We start from the raw sequence: 24,460 nt of genomic DNA on the forward strand, positions 1-24,460 counted from the left end.
ATCAATCGAGGCATAGATTACAAAAGTAGGGAGGTCATATTGGAGTTGTAAAGAACCTTGGTGAGGCCACAGCTGGAGTACTGTGTGCAGTTCTGGTGGCCACATTATAGGAAAGATGTGATTGCACTGGAGGGGGTGCAGAAAAGATTCACCAGGATGTTGCCTGGGATGAAACATTTAAGTTATGAAGAGAGCTTGGATAGACTTGGCTTGTTTTCGTTGGAGCAGAGAAGACTGAGGGATCTTGTGAGTTAAAACAATCAAACCAAATTAACAAAATGAAGGATAAATCAAGCACAGCCCCTAATTCAGGTCAGCTGTAAAACTAAAGACAAAATTTAAAGGAAACTTACAACTTTAAACCAAAATGTGATTAAGGGGGTCAATAAAGCACCCCAGTCCCCGCGGTGCCCATCGATCACGAAAGGCCTCAAGGGTGCCGGCAGACACCACGTGCTCCCTCTCCAAAGACACCCGGCTGCGAACGTAGCCGCGGAAGAGGGACAAACAATTGGGTGGGACTCCCCCAGAGAAGACTGAGGGGCCACCTGATCGAGGTGTATAAGATTATGAGGGGCATGGACAGGGTGAATAGGGAGCAGCTGTTCCCCTTAGTTGAAGGGTCATTCACAAAGTGACATAAGTTCAAGGTGAGAGGCAGGAGGTTTAGAGGGGATGTGAGGAAAAATCTTTTTACCTAGAGGGTGGTGACGGTCTGGAATGTGCTGCCTGGGAGGGTGGTGGTGGTGGAGGTGGGTTGCTTCACATTCTTTAAAAAGTACCTATTGCTTAGTGGGTTAATAAAGGCTTTCCACATGATCAATCAGGGTTGATTCCCTGGCTTGGTGGTAATGGTAGAGTGGGGAATATGCTGGGCCATGAGTTAACAGATTGTGTTCGAGTACAATTCTGCTGCTGTTGGCTCACAGCGCCTAATGGATATAGCCTGTCTTAAGTTGCTAGATCTGTTCAAAATCTACCCCATTGACCACAGTGGTAGGGCCTCACAACACGATGGGGGGGGGATCTTCAATGTGAAGTTGGGGTTTCATCTCCACAAGGACTGTGCAGTGGTCACTCCTATCGATACTGTCATGGACAGATACATCTGCAGCAGGTAGGTTGGTGAGGATGAGGTCAAGGACATTTTTCCCTCTTATTGGTTCCTTCACCACCTGCCGCAGACCCAGTCCAGCAGCTATGTCATTTAGGACTCGACCAGTAGTGGTGCTACTGAGCCACTCTTGCTGATGGACATTGAAGTCTCCCACCCATAGTAGATTCTGCACTCTTGCCACCCTCCGTGCTTCCTCCAAGTGGTGTTTAACATAGAGAAGCACTGATTCATCAGCTGAGGGAGGGCGGTATGTGGTAATCAGCAGGAGGTTTGACCTGGTGCCATGATACTTCACAGGGGCCGGAGTCAATGTTGAAGGCTCCCAGGGCAATTCCCTCCTGACTGTATACCACTGTGCCACCACCTCAGCTGGGTCTGTCCTGCCATTAGAACAAGACATACCTAAGGCTGGTGATGGTGGTGTCTCGGACATGATCTGTAAGCTATGATTCTGTGTGTATGACTATGTCAGGCTGTTGCTTCACAGGTATGTGAGACAGCTCTCCCAATTTTGCCACAAGCCTCCCAATGTTAGAAAGGATCGCCTTACAGGATCGACAGGACTGGGTTTACCGTTGTAATTTCAGGTGCCTTGGTCAATCTCGGGTGTCTGTCTTTGTCCACGTGCAGCATCTGTCTTTGTCCATGTGCAGCAAGAACTGGTCAATATTCAGGCTTGGACTGATAAATGGCAAGTAATATTTGAGCCAGATAATGACCATCTCCAACAAGAGAAGCTAATGATCTCCCCATGACATTCAATGGCATTATCATTGCTGAATCTTCCACATCAACATCCTCGGGGTTACCATTGACCAGAAACTGAACTGGACCAGTCATATAAATACTGTGGCAACAACAGCAGGTCAGAGGCTGGGAATTCCACACAGAAAATTCCTCACCTCCTGCCTGTCCATCATCTACGAGGCACAAGTCAGGAGCGTGATGGAATACTCTCCACCTGTCTGGTTGAGTGGGACACCAACATTATTCAAGAAGTTTGACACCATCTAAGGCAAAGCAGCCCACCTGACTGGCACCCTATCCACCACCAACACATAGTGGCAGCAATGTGTACCATCTACAAGATGCACTGTTGCATCTTACTAAAGCAGCACCTTCCAAGCCCATGATCGCTACCACCCAGAAGGGCAAGGGCAGCAGATACATGGGAACAGCACCTGCAGGTTCCTTTCCAAGTCACACAACATCCTAACTTGGAACAATATTGCTATTCCTTCACTGCTGTTGGGTTAAAATCCTGGAACTCCCATTCCAACAGTGCTGTGGGTGTACCTACATTACATGGACTGCAGCGGTGCGAGAAAGCAGCCCAGCAGCACCTTCTGTAGGGCAATTAGGGATGGGCAGCAAATGCTGACCTAGCCAGCAATGCCACATCCTGTGAAAGAATATTTTTTAAAAGAATCTAAAACAAATCAGCCTGCTTGATTAGCTCCCTATCCACCAACCTAAACATTCATTCCCTTTACCATCAGGCAGAATGGCATCAATGTGTACCAAACACACGGTGCACTGCAGCAAATGCCAAGGCTCCTTCGACAGCATCTTCTAAATCCATGACCTCTAGCCCCTAGAAGGACAAGGGTGTGGATGCATGGGAAAACCACCACCAAGTTTCCCTCCAAGCCACACACCATCTTGACTTGGAACTATATCGCTGTTCCTTTACTGTCACTAGTTCAAAGTCATGGGTCTACCCTGCAACAGATGCACTACAGCAATTCAAGGCAGCAGCTCACAACCACCTTCTAAGGGCAATTAGGGATAGACATCAAATGTTGGCCTTGCTAGTGATGCACACATCCCTTAAAAGAATTTTAAAAATTTGCAAGTCTTGAATGCAACCTCTGGCAAGTTATCTATTTATTAATTTAGCTTGCCTCTGCCCTCATGCCTGATTATCCCACATTGAGAGTTAATCCGTTCTGGAAAAAAAACTCACTTGATAAGTCTCCAGGACCTTTTGGCAAAGTCTGAGAGGAAGTAGCATAGGCTCTTACTGTAATCTTTCCAATCCTCCTTACATATTGGAATTGTGCTAGGGGTTTAGAAGCCAGCCAATGTAACACCTCCTGTGGAATAAAACTTATTTATCCTGAAGGTGATAGTGTGTGCAGAGAATGTCATTATCTTATTTAATTTAGTAGCACTAGAAATATATTTTGTCAATCTTGAGGTGAAGTCAATTATAAGTGAAGGTGTGCTTGTTAGGGATTGGTCTAATGGTGGAGAGGACACAGATAAAAAAGAAAGTCTCCTCAATGACAACCTGGAAAACAGTTCTAGCTGCTGAAAATGCTGTTTTTGCAGCTGCACATTCAGTCTCCTGTTTCCTCACTGTGTTCTTCCAGTTGTTCAATAAAGATCTTTGTTGGGTGGTGAAATTGTATATGTAATGATTCAGAGTTGAGCTGAACCAGAGTGTTGGAGTTGGCTAAGGAAAATGCAAAGAACAAGGAAAAAGGAAAAACAGCATCTAACAGAAGGAAAATAATCAAAAGGAGTTCCCTTTAATTGACAATTGTCTCCTTGACTTGTTAAACATGGCAAAACAAAAGAGAGATGGATAGTGCTATATATAAACTGTTTTTTTTTGCTTTCCCTTGGTTCACTTCTCCCCTTCTACCTGTTGTTATTAGACCTGGAGAAGAGGTTGAACGTCTTGAAATGAGCCTGAGCCATAACAGTTTAGGGCTGAAATTATGTAACATGCTTGTACTGGAGTTTGATTAGTTGGCATTTCTCTTTACCAGATATAAAGATATTGAAAATTGGGTTATAAGGCTGTTTGGCTGACAGTCAAGCATCATCCAACTGGGTAATGAGTCTTTTTGCTTTCCAATTGCAGCAGGAAGGTAGTGCATCACAAGGATGGATGTGTCGGCTGACTAATGGCTGCAGCGTGGGGGCAAATCATGTGATGAAACCTCCAGGAATACATTTAGTCACAGTTGGCAACCCTAGCCACAAGTGCTGCATATGAAGTGGTTATCAGGTGTCATTATGGGTTGTTGTTTTCGGTATTGCAGTATAAATGTGATCAAAATCACAGCAGCAACAGGTCTCAACTTAGTGAGGAAGAATGCAGGGGATGAAACAAAGAAAAAAAATCTCTCGGAGATCAGAGTTTACTTTCTACAAATATTCTAAACGTTTTTGTAATTTTCCCCAATAAATAGAAGATTCAATGGGGGAAAATTGCAAGAACACAATGTGCAGAATAACAAAATAATGTAATTGCCCAGAAAGCAAATTTGTTATATTCAGAATATATAACAATGCTTTAACAGAAAGTAATATATTAATGTGTTTAGAAGAACTATGAGCTCATGTCTATGGGCAAAATTTGCTGCATCATCTGGTTTTGCAAATGGTTTTTGTCAAAATAAGCAAGATGTCCCATCATAATCTGGATTATTTAATCTTTCCTGCTGTAGAACCAGAAACCATTACAAATTGTTCCTAGGATCTTAAAAGTATAGTATTGTGCAGGTATTGTTATATTTGCGAGAGTCAGTGCAAGCCATCCATCCATGTGTTGTGAAAGTCTCCCAACTGGAATGAAAATATGTAATATCCATTATTCATTTAATATATTGCACAATTGCATCATATGCAAGGAATGCATGGTTAAAACAGCATAGGTTGCATAATGTTTATGCATATCATGTGCATTACATGACTTGTGACATTTGAACATTTTCATATTAAGACATAACAAGTTTTTGGGAATTTTGCATTTTCAGTTGGTAATTTTAACAAATGATCTCTTCCTCCACCTGCCACTCAAAAATAAATCTAATACTACTATTGCTGCCTTTTGGGTCTTAACATATATACTTCACTTAAACAATAGCATTCCAATACTTTAATATTTTTAAATTTTAACTGTTAAACAGTTAATACTAAATACTGTCCATAAAATTTATTAAATTCAGGTGTATAAATTGTATTAGTCCACATGAATATCCAGTTAAGCAATAATAAATTATAGTGCACAACACTTCAGGTCCCATTTATTTTCAAGTACAGTTGAGTCTTGACAGACTTACACTTATTTCTAAAGAATACAAGAATTAAATTTTCTTTAAACAAAATGAGATAGTTAAAAGTGATTAGAAGTCAGATTCTGCAAAATTTAATTTATTAAGCGCAAAAGTTAGTTACAGAATAACAGTGGCTATGCATTAAAAGTAGTTTACTAGTTGTAAAGAACTTTGGCACGTCCCAAGGATGTGAAAGGCAGAATGAAAATGCAACATTTCCTTAATAATTTAACAATGTGGTGTATAATTTTGAAGAATCTAGCTCCCTAGAGAGTCCTACAGTATTTGTACGCTTCCATTTGTTGACAACTTCAAAATTGATTTGTGACTTAATGTAATCATGAAGAGGGGAAACCAATTTCACCTCCTTATTCTGTTTATTCCTCGACTGCAATTGCTATGGGAATTGTATATTTTTAAAAACTATTATCTTAATCAATAGTCTCCATTCACAATAGCAGGCCATATAACGTGTAAAATTGAAAATTAAGCAGGGAGGTCACCAGCTAAAGTGCTTTCTTTATTACAGAGGTTAACTGATGTAAATGATTTGTGTAATAAATTTTTAAAAATTAAATGATTAAAAAAGGATTTTAAAAATAGCAGATCCTTTTACCATATTATTTTCATAATGGAGCTAGATGAGTAAAAGGTCGCATTAAGTATCGTTAACATTTTAGGACAGAGGGATGATGCTGGCACCATTAAGGGTATTGCCTCTTTTGAAGGAGATCCTAAGTGAAGCCTCTGTAACTGAAGACTTAAATATAATTAAAGACAAATTTATGTGAAAATATCAGATAAATTTTGAAAATATTTGGCATTCCAAACAAGAATTCTGATCTAAAAATTCTAACATAAAAAAGTTCTGTTTTATAACATATTCCAAATAAATCTTAATTGACCATTTGAATTCAGAAAAGGAATGTTCAGCTTGCTCTTAGATACAGTTAAATTATGTTCATGTACAGCAAATGCAATCTTGTTGCTTCCAAGCAAATTTCTCTTGGGTCCCTCACGATATAGAGAATGACACTCAGTAGTCCATGCCCTCATCACTCTCATACCAATCAGAGGGTGCATCAGTGCCAAAGTATCGGTCGCCAAAGTTACCTGCATGTTAATAATATTTATTACATCAATTCTTATTGTAAACTAATAATGACCAACAATTGTAATACATTTTTAATAAAAAATTTCTGTTGCACAATTTAGATCAAATACTCTACATATAATAATTTCTATTCTTATTTCCACTTTCTTAAATTTTTAAATTAAGAACACGGTAAAATATTAACCGATATATGATTGCTCATACATACAGCCTTTAATGTAGAAAAACATCCCAAGGTGATTCAGAGCTGCAAGGAGAAAAATGCACACCAAGCTGAAGGATCAGATATTAAAAGGTCTGACCAAAAGCTTGGTCAAAGAGGTGGTTTCTAAAGAGGATATTAAAAGGAGAAGATGGAAAACCAGAGGATTTTAGGTAAGTAATTCCAGCACATGGGGTCTAGGTTGAAGCCATGACTGCCAATGGCAAGAAATACAGGGAGAGCACAGTCTAGGGATTTCCTATGACACGAAATTGAGTAGACCCGGCCGATATCCCTAGAGTTTAGTACAAGGTGTGGTCTAATTGAAACATATAAACTACAAAGAAACTTGACAGGTAGATTTTGAAAAATGTTTATTCTGGCTGGGAATCTAGAATACAAGGTCACAATCTCAGAATAAGGAGTTGGTCATTTGGGACTGAGGTGGAAATGTTTTAATTCAAAGGATTGTGAAGTTTTGAAATTCTCAACCCCAGTCTGTTGTGGGTGTTCAGTCGGAGTATATTCAAGGCAGAGGTTGATAGATTTTTGGGTAGTAAGGGATATGGGAATAGTTACGGAAAGTAGAATTGAGGTAGATGATCAGCCATGATCTTCTTGAATGGTAGAGTAGGCTCAAAGAGCCAAATAGCCTATTCCTGCTCCTACTACTTATGTTTGCTTGTCTCCAGATGGATTTTGCTGAGGGAAAGCACGTATATTAGGAGTGGAGGAGACCAAGGATTAATTTTTGTGGCCTCCCAAAATAATGGTGCAAGAGTAGCAAGAGAAGCATTGGTAGAAATCCAACAACAACTTGTATTTATTGTCACCTTTAAAGTCCCAAGGCACTTCACGGAGGCATAAAACCAAGTATGACACTTGAGCAACAAGAGGGGATAAGAGAGGTGGTGGTGAACTAAAGCTGCGTGTTGTCAGTGTATATGTGGAAACAGACATGCTTTCAGGTGATGCTGCTGAGAGGTAGCATGTAGATGAGAAATAGGAGGGGCCAAGGATAGATCCTTGGGAAATGGGAAGAGAAGCCATTTTTGACGATTCTCTGGTTATGATTAGATAGATAAGAATGGAACCAGACGAATTCCATCCCAGCTAGGCAGCTGGATGATTGTGAAGAGGCTTTGGGAGGAGGCTAGTGTCAAATAATAAACTGTGTCAAAGGCTGCAGACAGACTGAAAACGACAAGGAGGGGTAATCTGACCTTGTTACAGTCTCATTTGTAGCTTTGTTAGACCTGTTCTGGTACCATGGCAGTAGCGGAAACCTGACTGGAGGCATTCAAACAGGAAAGATGAGCATAAGTTTGGGAGGCAACAACATGTTTAAGGAATTGGAAGAGGTTTGAGTGAGGGCAGTAGCTTGCAATGACGGAGGGGTCAAAGGTTAGCTTTTTGAGAGGGGTGATGACAGCAGATTTGAAGAGAGGAACCAAACTGTTAACAATGCTAGCTAACATGGGAGCTAGGAAGGGAAGTTGGGTGGTCAGTGGTCTAGTGGCTATGATCGGATAGATAAGAGTGAAGCTAAGATAGACCAGAATGAAGATACACATAATACACAGTTGCCAACCAATCATTAATAAAGTTGGTTAGACAGTTTATTTTACATTCTCCATATGAGTAGGAATGCTTAATTCCATATGCCCGTTCTGTTCCCATATCTCTTCATTTAAGCAATTCTTAAATGTTGAGATGCTCTCTGCTTCAATTACCAACTGTTAGTACATTCTACAACTTTAGAAGCCACTGTAAAAAAAATTTCCTGCTCTCAGCCTCAAATCTCTTCCATTTAATCATATACTTATGTTCTCTTGGTCTAGACTCTAGCTGGAAATACAATGTTTCCAGGCACTTTGTCCCACCCTCTCAATTTTAAATACCTCGATCAATCACCCTAGAAACTTCTATGTTCCAATGAAAGGAATGCACATCTCAAGTCTTTCTTCATAATTTTATTTCCTTATACCATGCAGCATCCTAATGAATCTTCACCAAACTTTCTCTATTTCCTCAATGCCCTTTAGAATTAAGCTTTTTTTCACTCTCTCTGATTTTGGCTGCTGTACTTTGCACACATGGCCATCATTAAACAGTGAGCTCTAAAAGTGACTGCTAACAGGTTATACTTTTATGGAGAAATGTGCAGCCTTATACAAGGCAGCATCCTAGTGAATGTGCACTATACTCTCTTTCTTGCTTCAACATATAATAGCCTGGATCCCAAACCTGCGCACTTATGTTCTTACTTAGGTTTCTTATCAATTCTTCACTGCATCTCAACTTTTACTTCTGATACCTCATCATAAAACTCAGTATTACATTACCTTTTTGAGTGGCCTTATCCAATATTTTAAGTATTATAGTTACAGTCCAGTGAAAACCTCAATAACAGAAAAGATCTCACTGCTGGATGATAAATAATTAGTAATCAAAGAACCCAAAATTTAACTCCTCCAATTACAATAAATGCTGACAGACCTAACTTCCTATCTAATTAAATCAGAGTGTTCAAATATAGAAAAGCCCACAGGATTTGAGCTGGAAGAAACAATTTTACTGTCAAATGTTTCTTACATTTTTATTGCTAATAATGATATATTCAAAGTCAGAACATGCATGAGTAATCAGACCTTGTGTTTTATTCTGTACTGTTTAAATTTACATTGATGCACAAGTTAAGATAAACCTGACCCAAAGCAACAATAGCCATTTGACCAGCTTGCAAATAATTACAAATGCAGAGACTAGCGGGGAAGACAAGGCCTTTAGTCCCTTGCTCTTACTTTGAACTCCTTTATTTAACTAATCACTAAAGCTAAAAGTCTAATGTACAGAAACTGCAAAAACAATAAACAATAGAACACTCAAAAGTATTGTCAGAATCCAAATCCCAAAATAAATCTCAAACATTTGCCTGACAAGAGCTCGAAGAATAATAAATACAGCACAGACGTTCATATCAGTATGCTATTTAGTTATATGCCTGGAGGATTTCATTAAAGAACTTTAATGAAGATTTGCTCATGAGATCTTTGAAATTGGCAATGTTGAATATCAATTTATGTTTTTGAAAATCATGCATTCTTGCCAAAATTCCTCAAGTCATTCATGAATTTGAACACCTCTATCAAATCTCAACTATTCTCTGCTCCAGGAGAGCAACCCAGCTTCTCCATTCTCTCCAAATAATTAAAGTCCCTCATTCTGGGTATCATTCTAGTAAATCTCTTCTTCACCCCTATAAAAGGCCTTGACATCCAGTCTAAAGTGTGGTTCTTGAAATTGAAAACGATACTACAGATGAGTTCTAATTAGTGTTTCTAAAGACTTAACATAGCTTCCTTACTTTATACTCTATTAATAAAGTCAAGGATTCCATATGCTTTTTAAACAGCCTTCTCAACTTGTTCTGCAAACTTAAAAAAATCTACATATGCCATGATCTGTCTTTCCTGCACCCTCTTTTCAAATGGTATTGTTTGCTTCATTTGCCTCCTTACTCATCCAAACAAAATTTATCACTTCACGCTTCTCTGCATTAAATTTCATCTTCCATTTGTCTGCCCATTTCAACAGATTTTTACTATTCTCATGTTACACTACATTTCCAAATTTCATGTCATCTGCAAATCTAAAATTGCGCCGTGTAAGCCTAGCTGCTGTCTTTAATATATATCAGAAAGATCTGCTGCACCGGCCTCTGGGAACATCACCGTATACTTCACTAGTCTCAAAAACAACTTTTCACCACTGCTATCTGCTTTCTGTTGCTTAAGCAATCTTATCCATGTTGCCACTTCCCATCTAATTCCATGGGCTTCATTTTTCTAACAAGAATTATGTGATGTTTTGATAGAAATCTTTTGACAGTCCATATTCACAACATTAACCGCATCTCAGAATCACATAACTGTTGCAGAACAGGCCATTTGGCCTGTTGTGTCTGCGCCAGCTCTCCAAAGGAGCAATTTAACTAATGCCACTATTCTGCCTTCTCTCTGTAGCCCTGAACATTCTTGCTTTTCAGATAATAATCCAATTCCTCCTTGGAAGCCTTGATTGAGCCTGCCTCCACCACAATCTCAGACAGTGCATCCCAAATCCTAACCGCTTACTGTGCGAAAACGTTTCTCCCCATGTCGCCATTGCTTCATTTGGCAATTATCTTAAATCTATACCCTCTTGTTCTCTATCCTTCCACCAATGGGAAAAGTTTTTCCCTATCTACTCTGTCCATCTCCTCATGATTTTCAATACCTCTATTAAATCTCTCAACCTTCTCTTCTCCAAGGAAAACAGTCTCAACTTCTCCAATCTGCGTAATTGAAATTCCTCATCCCTGCAGCCATTCTAGTGAATCTTTCCTGCAACTCTCTCTAATGCCTTCACATCTTTCCTAAAATGGAGCATCCGGAATGGGACACAATACACCAGTTGAGGCTGAACCAGTGCTCTACACAAATTTATCACTTCCTTGCTTTTGTATTTTTATATCTCTATTAATAAAGCCTACAATGCTGTATGCTTCATTAACCATTCTCTCAATTTGCCCTGCTACCTTCAATGACTTATGCACATATACAGCCCTCTGCTCCTGCACCCCCTTTAAAATTGTAACTTTTATTTTATATTCTCTCTCCATGTTCTTCCCATCAAAATGAATCAATTCACACTTCTCTGCATTGAATTTCACCCACCACTTGGGTGCCAATTCCACCAACCTGTCTATGTCCTTTTGAAATTCTACACTATCCCCCTCGTAGTTCACAATGCTTCCAAGTTTCGTATCATCTGCACATTTTGAAATTGTGCCCTGTACACCAAGATCTAGGTCATTAATATATATCAGGAAGAGCAAGGATCCTAACATCGACCCCTGGGGAACTCCACTACAAAAGTTCCTCCAGTCCAAAAAGCATCCATTAATCACATGTTTCTTGACACTCGGCCAATTTCATATCCATGTTGCTACTGTCCCTCTTATTCTATGACCTATAATTTTGCTCACAAGTCTGTTATGTGGCACTTTATCAAATGCCTTTTGGAAGTCCATGTACACCACACCAACAGCATTACCCTCTGATACTTCAAAAATCTCTAGCAAGTTGGTTAAACAAGATTTGCCTTTAACAAATCTCTTCTGGCTTTCCTTAATTAATACACATTTGCCCAAGTGACTATTAATTTTGTCCCGAATTATTATTTCTATAAGCTTCACCACCACCACCAAAGTTAAACTGACTGGCTTGTAGCTCCCGAGTTTATCTTTGCACCGTTTTTTGAACAAGCGTATAACGTTTGAAATTCTCCACCAGAGTCTAAGGAAGACCTGAAAATTATGGCCTGTGCCTCCACAATTTCCACACACTTCCTTCAATATCCTTGGATGCATCTCATCAGGTTCCTTCTCAATTGTAAGTACAGACAGCCTATCTAATATCACCTCCTTATCAATTATAAACCCTTCTAGTGTCTGAACTACCTGCTCTTGCACCCAGGATCTGCACAGCTTCTTTTCCTTTGGTAAAGGCAAATGCAAAATATTCATTCAATACCTCAGCTGTGCCCCCATTTCTACGCATAAATCCCTTTCTTGGTCCCTAATTGGCCCCACTCCTCCTTTTACCACCTTTTTTTACTATTTATATGCCTATAGAAAACTTTTGGATTCCCTTTTACTTTAGCTGCCAGTCTCTTTTCAAACTTGCTTTGCTTCTCTTATTTGCTTTCTCACTTCCCCTCTGAATCTGCTATATTCAGCCTGCTTCTTGGTTGTATTATTCACCTGACATATGTCATAAGCACACTTTTTCTTCTTCATCTTAATCTCTATCTCATTCGTCATCCAGGAAGCTCTGGATACCTTTCCCCCTCATGGGAATATACTTTGACTGTGCCATGTCCGAACTTTCTTTAAAGGCAGCTATTGTTCAGTTACTGTTTTCCCTGCTAATTGTTGATTCCAATTAATCAGGGTCAGATTCATTATTGATAAAAACAAAAAAACTGCGGATGCTGGAAATCCAAAACAAAAACAAAAACAGAATTACCTGGAAAAACTCAGCAGGTCTGGCAGCATCGGCAGAATTCTGTCGAAGGGTCATGAGGACTCGAAACGTCAACTCTTTTCTTCTCTGCTGATGCTGCCAGACCTGCTGAGTTTTTCCAGGTAATTCTGTTTTTGTTTTTGTTTCAGATTCATTATTACCCTATTGAAGTCACCTTTCCCCATTTAACGATTCTTACTCTGGATTGCTCCTTGTCCTAGCTCGTTGTCAACCTAAACCTTATGAAAAAATGATCACTATCCCCTAAATTTTCTCCTTCAGACATTTGATCCACCTGGCCTACCTCATTCCTAAGAACCAGTCTAGCAGTGCCTCATTTTTCATCTGACTGGAAACATACTGTAGAAAATTTTCCTGAACACACCCTAGGAACTCCTGCCCCTACTGCTATCCCAGTCTCTATTTGGATGTTAAAGTACTCCATTATAACTTAAATTACATCTCTCTGTAATTTCCTTGCAAATTTGTTCTTCGATATCTTCCCCACTAGCTGGCAATCTATAGACTACACCAAGTGATGTAATTACACTTTTTTTTGTTCTTTAAATCTAGCTTAATAGATTTTGTCCTTGACCCTTCTGTTACATCCTCCCTTTCCAGCTCTGCAATGTTGTCCTTAATCAATATCACTACCCCTTCCTGAACACCTTGTATCCAGGAATATTTAATATCCAGTCCTCCCCTTTTTTGAGCCGGGTCTCTGTTTTAGCCACATCATCATATGGCAATCTGCACCTGTAACTCACCAATCTTGTTTACCAGCTCCACACATTCACATACTTGCACAATAATCCTAAATTAGACTTTGTTACTTTCTCCCTTACCCAAAACCCATCTAATAACTTACCATTTCCTACTCTAATGTTATCCTTCTCCCCCAATATTCTATACACCTTTGTATTCCTCTCTGATATTACCTCCCAGTTCTCTGTTACTTCAAAGAATTTGATCAAGTTGCACTATGAAGTTGCTGCAAAATAACAAGCAACCAAACTAAAACTCCTGGAAGCCCTGACAATCCATCATCCAGCAGCCCCAAAACCAACACTTATGCTGCCCACTCCTTGTCTAAACTGCTAACCTAACTTCTGCGCGCACAATCCCGATTTACACACCCCAGTAAATCTTCTCTTGCTCAACCCTGTACTCCCATTTGATATTAATCTTCCTTCCACCACTTTCCCACAGTCAACTCCAAACTCCTGCTATTCCTGCATTAGCACCACTGCACACTTCAATCTATTTTGTTACTTTTACCATATTATTTTCCCTCCTTTTTTAAGACAGTAAACATACTGATTTAATAAAAGAAAAAATTATATTTAATGGGAAAGAAAATAATGTTAATGCAAGTTATAAAAAGATAAACATAGTTGAAAGGACTTGCATTTATTTAGCAACTTTCACAGCCTCCGAATGTCCAAAAAGCATAATGTCAAAATTTCAGAACAAAATAACTTTCTTAAGTAGTACAAGGAGTAAATGTACCAAGCTTCAGATTCTGGAAAAAATGATCTTTCAGTGTTTAAATAAAAAGACATTGGCAATATGAACAAAGTAATAACAGGGAAGTAAACTGTACAGTAGAGATGAATATATCTCGATAGCCAAACATAGAACAAAAATAAAAAGGAGGAAAATGTAATTCAAAATATCCAACAAGCGAAAAAGGAAGGACTGTTTTGCTAATAGAATTTCTGGGTGAAGTAGCATATCAGGAAGAATCATGAGATTACCCAGGCTTGGCCAAGCTGAGGATATAAGTTTTAAAAAGTGCTTACAGTTAAAAAATAACCTAGAATGAATATGGCCTTCTGGCCAAGCCAGGAAGTTGATGAATGGTCTATGAGTTATACTGTAATAAACTGATAGCTTGACCTCAGAGAAAAGATATGCAGAATGCTAGGCAATGAACACCAGGTTAGATAAGCAAAGTACATTTTTTTGGAACATCTTTTGTGCTAACTTCAGGTCTATCTGTGGGTGTTCTACAAATTCCTCCGGAACTACGGAGGTGAGGAACAGGTCATTCCGTGTTTATGTTGTAAACTCATTTGTAATTAAGGATGTAACAATTAAACATACAAGATAAGAACAGTATGAGTTAATGATGAGTTATTCCAAAGATGGTATATATAACAAATAGAAACTGTGTAACTTTGAACTGCCTTTTAGTGCATTCTCCCTTGCATGCACACTTGTACTAAATAAAGAACTACCGCTGAACCTACCTACAGTTGACTCTGTGTTGAGTGTCTTTTAGATACTCCACAATTGGCACTGTGAGCAGGGTCCCCACCAGTGGATGAGGAACCGATTGGTTAGATGCACCAGGTGGGTGAGTACTTTTAATTTACCACCCAAAGTTAGGGTGCAAGTCCAGTGATTGCGGGCACAGTTCAGAGAGCTGAACCAGAGAGTTAGCTGAAGGTGAAGAAGCAGTTAGCCGTGAACGGTAGATAGGTCAGAACCGTTCTGAGACAAGGGGCCAGTTGGAGCTGCAGCAGGAGACAGACAGGTCAGAACCGCTGGAGCACAGGCCAGAGGTGAGATATCATTAGTCATGAGCTGCCAGTTGATAGTTCAGTACTGTCCCCTGGTGATGGGCCAGATAGAGTTGCACCAAGAGACAGGTAGGTCAGAGCCATCCCTTGGCGATGAGCCAGGTAGAGCTGCACAAAAGAGACAGGCAGGTCAGAACCACCCCTTGGCAATAGGCCAGGTAGAGCAGCACCAGGAGAGAGGCAGGTCAGAAGTATTCCTAGGTGATGGGCCAGGCAGAGGTGCACCAGGAGGCAGGCAGGTCAGAAACACTGATGCGCAGGCCAGGTGAGGTACCGTTTAATATGTCCAGGCTAGATGAGAATCAGTGAGGACCAAAAGGGTCAATAACTACATTTTTAATAGATAGAAATAAGAAACTAAGAGAAAATGAGAAAGAAAGGATGGAATCCCGAGAAGCCCTCGCCCCCACATCTCCAAATTAAACAGGGAGAGAATTAAAAAATCTGGAGTGCAAAAGGACTTGGGAGTCCTAGTCCAGGATTCTCTTAAAGTTAACTTGCAGGTTGACGTGGTAGTTAGGAAGGCAAATGCAATGTTGGCACTTATTTCGAGAGGACTAGAATATAAAAGCAGGGATGTGCTGCTGAGGCTTTATAAGGCTCTGGTCAGACCACATTTAGAATATTGTGAGCGATTTTGGGCCCCATATCTCAGGAAGGATGTGCTGGTCCTGGAGAGGGTCCAGAGGAGGTTCACGAGAATGATCCCAGGAATGAAAGGCTTAACATATGAGGAACATTTGAGGACTCTGGGTCTATACTTGATGGAGTTTAGAAGGATGAGGGGGGGATCTGATTGAAACTTATAGAATACTGAAAGGCCTGGATAGGGTAGACGTGGGGAAGATGTTTCCATTAGTAGAAGAGACTAGGACCTGAGGACACAGCCTCAGAGTAAAGGGAAGACCTTTTAGAACAGAGATGAGGAGAAACTTCTTTAGCCAGAGAGTGGTGAATCTATGGAATTCATTGCCACAGAAGGCTGTGGAGGCCAGGTCATTGAGTGTATTTAAGACTGAAATAAATAGGTTCTTGATTGGTAAGGGGATCGAAGGTTACAGGGAGAAGGTGGGAGAATGGGGTTGAGAATCTTATCAGCCATGATTGAATGGCGGAGCAGACTCGATGGGCCGAATGGCCTAATTTCTGCCCCAAGTCTTATGGTCTTATGGAATGGGTGGTGGAATGCTTAGGATAAGGAAGAGAATGGTATGATTATAGTTATCCGTAGCTACTCAGTAAACTCAGTAAAAATCAGATTGATAAAAAAACTAAATAAAATAATGAGACACAGGTGCCAGGATTGAGACTTATATCCCCAGACAATAATCACAACACTGACTGGGGAGGACTGGGAAAAGGGGCTGCAGAATGTGACAGCCAGAACGATGACTGGAGTTGGGAGCAGCCAGCAAACCTGAGACAGAGATGAAAGAGCCAGTGGCCATGGCACCCATTGTACATGAACAACGTAGGAACAGTTAGGGGAACACCCAAACGACAGTAAAATCTGTCCCTTTAACCCCAGCTGAGAGAGAAATGATGACTAGGGACCTACCTACCCCTAGACAAAACCATGCAAATACTGATTTCTGGAACAAGTTGGAGGAAACAATCGATATCCACTCGCTCCACTGGGAGGACATGGAAGCTCTAACAAGATCGAAAGTGCCCCGTCAGATTTGGCCACAAATGAATAATTTAGTTACCAGTGGTAGGTGGAAGAACACCCAGGGTTTAATCCCAAGTAGCTAGATGCAATCGATTGAAGAGACTGGTCAAGGAAAGATTGGGGAATGCTTTTTCCAATTGGACAGCTGTTGTAGGTGTAACAAAACAAAGGCAAAGGTTCCTATGAATATGCTGAAAGAAAATGCACTGCTTATTGTGATTTCTCCAGCATGGATAACCCAGTCAGGGCTGATCCAATGTTTCTAAAAATGTTAAAGGAAGGGTTAAGTCCTGAACACCAGAAAGTTCTTGAGTTGGGAATACCAGTAGGAACAGATTACATCAAGATTGTGTCTACCTCAGCAGCACACTCCACTAAGTGTAAAAAGGGAATGCCCAAAGCCAACAAATTGCTTGGTTTGAGGAGATAAGCCGGAAGTTTGGCAGCAATCCAATTTGAATTTTTCAAAACATGAGTTAATAAAGATTCTGTTCCTTCAAATTAAAGACACATTTTATTGACTATTTCTTTCAAACTTGCTTAAGTAGCAAACATTGAAAATTGAAATTTGGTTTAAAGGGGGACACATGCAGCAGGAGGAATTAGCAAAAGGATTAGTAGAAGAGGCATGATTATCCTGACAAGCCGCTGTGATAAAACTTAAAGGCACATCAGAAAGTTCAAGACCCTATCTGGAAAGGAAATCAGTGGGCAGATGAGGCAGCAAAGCGAGTGGCAGAAGCAGGGATCCAGAAGCCAGTGGCAACCTGCGTTATTGGCCCAGGGAGGTAGAAATGCAGAAAATACATGATACCCAAAACAGAAAAGGAAGAGTGTGAAAGAAATGCGAGTAAAGATGAGTATAGAATCTGGAGGTAGGATGAGTGAATATGAGACAAAAACTGCTCAAGATTTATCATGGGAATCAACATACTGGGAGGAACACCATGCTCGGGTATCTGTAGTGGTGTTGGTGGTGGCCGGGAACAGGCAGGGATGTAGCAAATCATTGTCAGCAATGTGTTATTGGCATCCAGTTTAATGCTGGTAAAGCTGTAAAAATCAAAATGGTCCATCAGCCCAGATACAAGGGGCCTTGGGAACACATCCAGGTAGATTTTATCGGACCACTGCCCCTAGCCAAGGCAGGACGTACTGCTTAGTTGCAATAGATCAGTTCACCCAGCGAGTCAAAGCATTTATGACAAGAGATTGTTCCACTAATACTGTAGTGAGAATTGTTGCTGGATGGGGAATGCCTCTGCAGATCTGGGATCACATTTTACAGATAAAATAATAAAACAGACTTAAACCCTGCTGGGAGTTGAGCAAACATTCCATATACCATATCACCTACAGAGCTCAGGTCAGGTGGAAAGAATGAATTGGACCCTCAGAGTGTCACTCTCTAAGGTCATTGCCGAAACCAACAAGGGCTGGGTTAATTCTAGCTAATGACCGGATGAGCTATGAGGCTGCCCGAGGGCACTTGTACAGGCAGCGAGGACGTGGGGCCAGCCTGGAAAGAAGTTAAACAATTCATCAAAGAGTTGTGTGAGCAATTGCATGACAGGAGATTGGGGACCAGCAGATTACCAGGGATATGGAAAAAGAAGGAAAGATTTCCAGAAGTAGGGGATCAAATGATGGTCAGGGCCCTGCCACAAAACTAGTCTTGGCACCCCGCTGGCAAGGACCTTATGAGATCCTGATGACCAGCAATATGTGCGCACGCATAGACATGAAAGGGAAAGGCCGGTGGAAGCACTAGATGCAGATTAAGAAGTATGGAAGTGTAAAAAATAATAAGGACTAACCATTTACGACCGACATCTGTTATGCTCTCTCTTACAGGGGAATGAATGCCATGATATTGCTAATATGTTTGATGACCAAGATTAGCCTCATCATAGAAGGAACCAAGGCAGATGACCAAAGGACCCAGCCAGGCCTGTTCTACACGAGTTTGAGCGATGCCAACTGTGATCAGGAGCTCTTAAATATCACTGTTAACAAACGAGTATGCCCAAGATATACCCCAGGACACTTGGGAGTGGAACAACAACGCCACAAGAAGTACCCTTGGGATCTCCTGAGCGAAAGGGACAAAAAAATGAATGGTGCAAGACCCTTTCCAACGATGCATCAAGTGTCGGGGATAAATGTTTTGATATTGTATATGTGCCAAGTGTAATGACTGGCAGCACCATCTCAGACACCATGAGCATCAAATTAACGGGCTGGGGAATGTGTCCCAGAAATGGTACGAGGGAGTTTTGGAGCAAATATGGCAGATAGAGGGTGTGCCCAAGGGATCCTCTCACAATCACGCCCACACCATTAGTCAGGTATCAGCAACCCTACATCAGCTCTCCACATGCACAGGCAAGGACCGTGTGTGCACAGCCTATGACACATGGCTGGTGGGGGAAGTCCAGCACAATCTGACCCAACTCCACAGTGGGTGGCCCAAAGGTGGAAATTATGCACCGAGAGGATTGACACGAGCACTGCCAAACACTGTGTCACCACACGCTAGCAATTAGTAGGAATGGTCCTGGCTATACCCAATTTACCGGAAGGGGATCCAAAGCTCTCTTCAAGGTAGAAATTATCTGTATCATAAGTCCAATTTCAAGGGTACAGCTTAGGTGTTGTTAAAACCGCATGCAGCTCTCATCCCCATCCCTACAGGATGTGGGCAGACAACGTTATTCCCTTTGTCCCTATACCCAACCAGTGAGATTCCTGTAAAGTGGACTCCCCTCTGGGTTTCCTATTTGGACAAAGGGTGGTACTTTAGCCAAGTTCCATCTCTTCAGATTGAATGTGGTACTTTGCTGGCACTGAGCCATTGCTAAAATGGTGACTAAAGCACTACGCAAGCCTGGGGAGAGAGTGTGTAAACTAGATGTAGTTTAGAAAATGCAACCATGTGAACGTTAGTGCCTGCCTGGCCAGCAGTGATGGGATGAGGAGCATGGGTTAGTTTAGTGCTATGTGGCCATCTTGGGGGTTAGAAGCCAAGGACCAAAATGGAGACTGAAGTGGCATATCAGGATGCATCATGGGATTACCCAGCTTGGTCAAGTTGTGGATATAAATTTTAAAAAGTGGTTGCAGTTAAAAAAAAATGCTAGAATAAATATGACCTGGCCAGGCCAGCAAGTTGATGAATGGTGTATGAGTTATACTGTAATAAACTGATAGCTTGACCTCAGGGTCAAGATATACAGAATGCTAGCCACTGCAGTGAACGTCAGAATAGATAAGCAAAGTACATGCTTTGGAACATTGGTTGTGCTAACTTCAGGTCATTCCGTGATTGTTTTACAAATTCCTCCAGAACTGCAGAAGTGATGAACAGTTCATTCTGTGTTTATGTTGTAAACTCATTTGTAATTAAGGACGTAACGATTAGACATTCAAGATAAGAACATAGTGAGTTAATGATGAGATATTCCAAAGATGGTATATATAACCAACAGAAACTGTGTAACTTCGAACTGACTTTGAGAGCATTCTGAAAGAGCTTTTCCCTTGTGTGCTCACTTGTACTAAATAAAGAACTATTGCTGAATCTACCTATAGTTGACTCTGTGTCAAGTGTCTTTTAGATATTCACAATACTGGGCTACATTTTGGAAATCAGAATCATTAGGTTCTATATGCCTTGCTTTTGATCAGTAACTCTAAATTGCCTTGGATTGCATATCAGCAATTCACTCATATGATTCTGTTGAAATGTGTAGTGATCAATAACCTTCATACCAATAATCAGCCTTCCTGTCCCCTCATACCCACAAAAAATTTAAAGAGGAATGTTTACTACCATGAAACATTATATTTAGTGACTCTAGGACTTATAATTTACTTTGAGTTAAACAACTAATGTACATGGAGGGTGGGGAAAAAAAAGAAGGCTGTTTGGTTATATTCAAATTCACATATAACCTTACCTATTCCAGGGATAATGTGAAATTCATCATTTACTTTCTTGTCTACAGCAGTGGTGATGATGTTAACCTTAGGAAAAGCATAAGCCACCGAGTGCACTCCCATTTCAGCCATCAGCAATGAGAGCAGAAAAATTTTATCTTCTTGCACATCATGATCCTGAAATAAGTCAGACAAATTTTAAGAAATGGTTTAGTTTTCATCAGCTGCAGCTCTGAATCGGGCATTAAACTGGAAACAAAGTATTTTGCCAAAACTAGTATTACATATTCAAACCAAAATTACTTCATAAAATTACCATGGAGACTGTTCAAAGTAATGGAAATCATGCAATTAAATTATATGAATCATAAAAGTAGGTGATATAAGTCAAATAGATGAAACTTTACAATATTTTCATGGAACTATTTTGCTTCACAAGAAACTAGAGCTGCAAAAGACAATGCTCCATTACATTACACAAAATTACATCCAATATTTCACAGACCCTTCTACAGATCGATGAGTTATCATATTCTGATGTGCCACGAATGTGATTTAGCTCTGAGCCTTTCCTTAGAGTAAGGCAAAGAACTGAGATCAGACAATACAGTATTTACACTGCCATGTTAAACCATCATCACTTTGGGGAGAAGGACATTAAATATCAAAGCAATATCAAATATTAAGTACATCGAACAATTGGACACAACGTTTCTCTGACATCACACATTGCATGTGTTAATCCATACTGATCTAAATAAATAGCTCCAATATAAATTACTGAAGAAATAAATCTATAATTCACTGTGCATATAACTCTTAACTTTGCAAGCTCGCTCCTAACACATTAAACTTGGGTTCAAGGCTTAGAAGATATTAGGGGGGGAGACGACGACATAGTGGCAATGTCACTGGATTAGTAATCCAGAGGCCCAGACTAATGCTTTGGGGGGCCTGGGTTCAAACCCACCATGGCAACAGGTGGAATTTGAATTTAATTAACCAACCTGGAATCGAAATCTAGTGATGGCAACCATGAAACTACCATTGATTATCGTAAAACCCACCCTTACTTGGTCTGGCCTATATGTGACTCCAGACCCACAGCACCGTGGTTGACTCTTAACTGCTCGCTCAAGCCACTCAGTTCAAGAGCAATTTTGGATAGGCAACAAATGCTGGCTTTGTCATCAATACCCACATCCCATTAAAGAATAAAAGAAAAAAAACACAGATTTAGAGCCCAAAGGAATTGAAACTTGCTCCTTTACATGCAAGTTGAATAACCTGCCATTGGATTAACGACTACAAATTTTACCATGGTATTTCAAGCTATGGGTCGTTCTCCTGAAAAAGAATTTGTCCACAATTTGGAAGTTCTATCAAAAAACTTTCAGCAGGTGAACATTACGTGGGTATCAGAGTCCACAGAGAACCTCCCCTGCCACAATGAGCAAACAGGTAGGCTAATGCTGGAGATGCTGGTAAAGCAGTATTAACTATATTTCTTGCCAGGAGAGTGTACACTGTAACATGTCTATGCACTAAATTTTACAATTCAAAATGTACCTTCGATATGCCAGATCAAGAATTTATTTCCCTTTCACGTCAACTAGCTTTCCATTCTCAAATAGGCAGCCTGGCTCAGTGAACTATTAGTTTCTGACCAGAATCTGCATTTCTCTCATGCATTCAATATTTCAAAGCATGAAGTGATTTCTGTTGCAACTGAAATATGAACATAGACAAACAACACCACTGAAGACATCACTTGAGGTTTTTTGCATACTAACTTTTTCACCATAAATATTCCAACTAAATACAGAAACTAATTTTACTGCAGTCATCTAAAGATACAGGGCAGAAACATTATGCTTTAAAGCATGATAATGCACACTCCTTCCCTCACAAGGTCTTTCTTATATACACCACTTGCCAACCAGAGGTTGCAATTCAAATCTACAAAGATTTAGTGGGGTAAAAGGTAACCTGCACCCCTTTTAAAATAACGGATTACTCACCAGAAGGACTCGAACTGCCATCATTGCAGCAGCTCCTGTTGACACTGTACTGTCCATCAGAATGACATAATCCTCACTGATATCCTTAGGTAATCGAAGGTAATGTAGCTATATAAAAAATAAATAAATTGATCAATCTAAAGCCACCTAAAATACCATTTCCATCTTTCATTTTTTGAAACTTGCAAGTTAATTTTCAAGATGCATAGCAGATGTAAGATTACTAGATTACTAACCAGAATACTAGTCGTTGTTTAGTAGTACATTACTTGGTACTGCTGAAAAAAGAGACATGTTGTTGAAGCCATTTGTCTTGTACTCGTCATGATGGATGCAAGAATGCCAAAATTCAAAGGGAGTAACAATTCATACGGTATGAGAAAAGAATGCTGATTGATTGGCAAGTTGACTCTGAAGGGTCAAGGCTTTGCCAGGGAGAATGCACCAGTGAACGAACAGTCCAAATTATTGCTCCTTTGAATTTTGGCATTCTTGTGTCTGTCTTGATGAATGAAAGATGAAAAGCTTCGACAGCATGTCTCTTTTTTCAGAATACCAATTGTTAAAATTTAAATTTATTGAAACTAACATCTAACTTGATTTGGCACTTGTCTTGGGAGTATAGTTGAGTGGGAGAACTTAGAAGTAGGGCACAGTATAGAAAAGATGCTGCGATAGAGGGATTCTGGGAGTTTATGTCAAGCTTTGCAGCTTACTGTAGCAAAAAGCTTGCACCTTGAAGGCTGTTTATGAGAAACTGCTTGTGTACGAATGGAATGTAGATGTCTGTCTCCATGAGGCAGCACAGGATGCAAATGTCTTGAGAAGGGCATTACATAATTATGTAAGGTTAGCAACAACAACATGTACTATTCCTGGTTGGTCAAGGAAAGCATGCTCATGGCATGACCACCATTTTGTGAAAATGAATGGGGAGAGGGATGGTTTAATTGGCTAAGAGCCAGGATAAAAGAGAACCTCCTGATCAGATTCGCATGGTGGAGAAATCTAGAAAACAAGGCAAGAGCAATCACGACAAGAGACAAGGTAGAGGGAACAAAAAGAATCAGAGAAGTGGAGCCCTAAGACCAAAGGCTGCAAAAAGTCATTGTGCACTCCCCATCCAGTCATAATATGGAAAGTAAATTGTCTGTGTTATAGACTGCAAATCACTGCCTAAGTTTACCTCTATAGTTTACCTGAAAACTTAAACTTGTTCTGACTTTCTCACTAAAGTAGTCCCATGACTGAACTTTTTGCTAGTCCATTCCCATAACAACTGGGGGCTGAAAAACCACTAAAGCCAACAGTGGCACCCCATTTGGGACTGGCCAGGTTGTGAACACTTTGTGAGAATGTCAGGGTCTTGACATAGCAAGTTCGGCCGGCACGCTTCTTGGGAGAGAAGACCTTTGGGGAGTGTGGAGACCTTTATGGAGCCACCAGTGATCAAAGGCACTTGCACTATAATAAATGAAGTTATGCAATCCAAAAATGTTAAACAGGTCTTCGAGCAGAAAATGCAGTTTATCTAAGACAGGATAAGCTGGAAGTAGTTAAAAAAGTGAGAGGGCGAGAGACCTTTTCGCTTACAGCACTCATTTGTATGCTCAAATTATTAACCGGAAAGATCAGGAGATAGAGTGTCTGAACCAGGGGTTTCGAGATTTGG

At 40.3% G+C, this 24,460-nt stretch overlaps 1 protein-coding gene across 3 annotated transcripts in view; it reads right to left on the bottom strand.

Moving 5' to 3' along the window:
* Positions 1-5,140: 5,140 nt before the first annotated feature.
* Positions 5,141-24,460, bottom strand: part of si:ch211-243j20.2 (uridine-cytidine kinase-like 1) — a 99,982-nt gene continuing 80,662 nt past the window's right edge. For all 3 annotated transcript variants that reach the window (XM_041187323.1, XM_041187325.1, XM_041187324.1), the window contains exons 13-15: positions 22,789-22,896; positions 20,788-20,944; positions 5,141-6,300 (exon numbers count right to left, since the gene is read on the bottom strand). In XM_041187323.1, coding sequence (XP_041043257.1) covers positions 6,224-6,300; positions 20,788-20,944; positions 22,789-22,896 — 342 coding nt within the window. In that variant the 3' untranslated portion in view covers positions 5,141-6,223. The remainder of the gene's footprint in view (positions 6,301-20,787; positions 20,945-22,788; positions 22,897-24,460) is intronic.

This window comes from Carcharodon carcharias, chromosome 5 (assembly GCF_017639515.1).
Source record: "Carcharodon carcharias isolate sCarCar2 chromosome 5, sCarCar2.pri, whole genome shotgun sequence".
Classification (NCBI taxonomy): Eukaryota; Metazoa; Chordata; class Chondrichthyes; order Lamniformes; family Lamnidae; genus Carcharodon; species Carcharodon carcharias.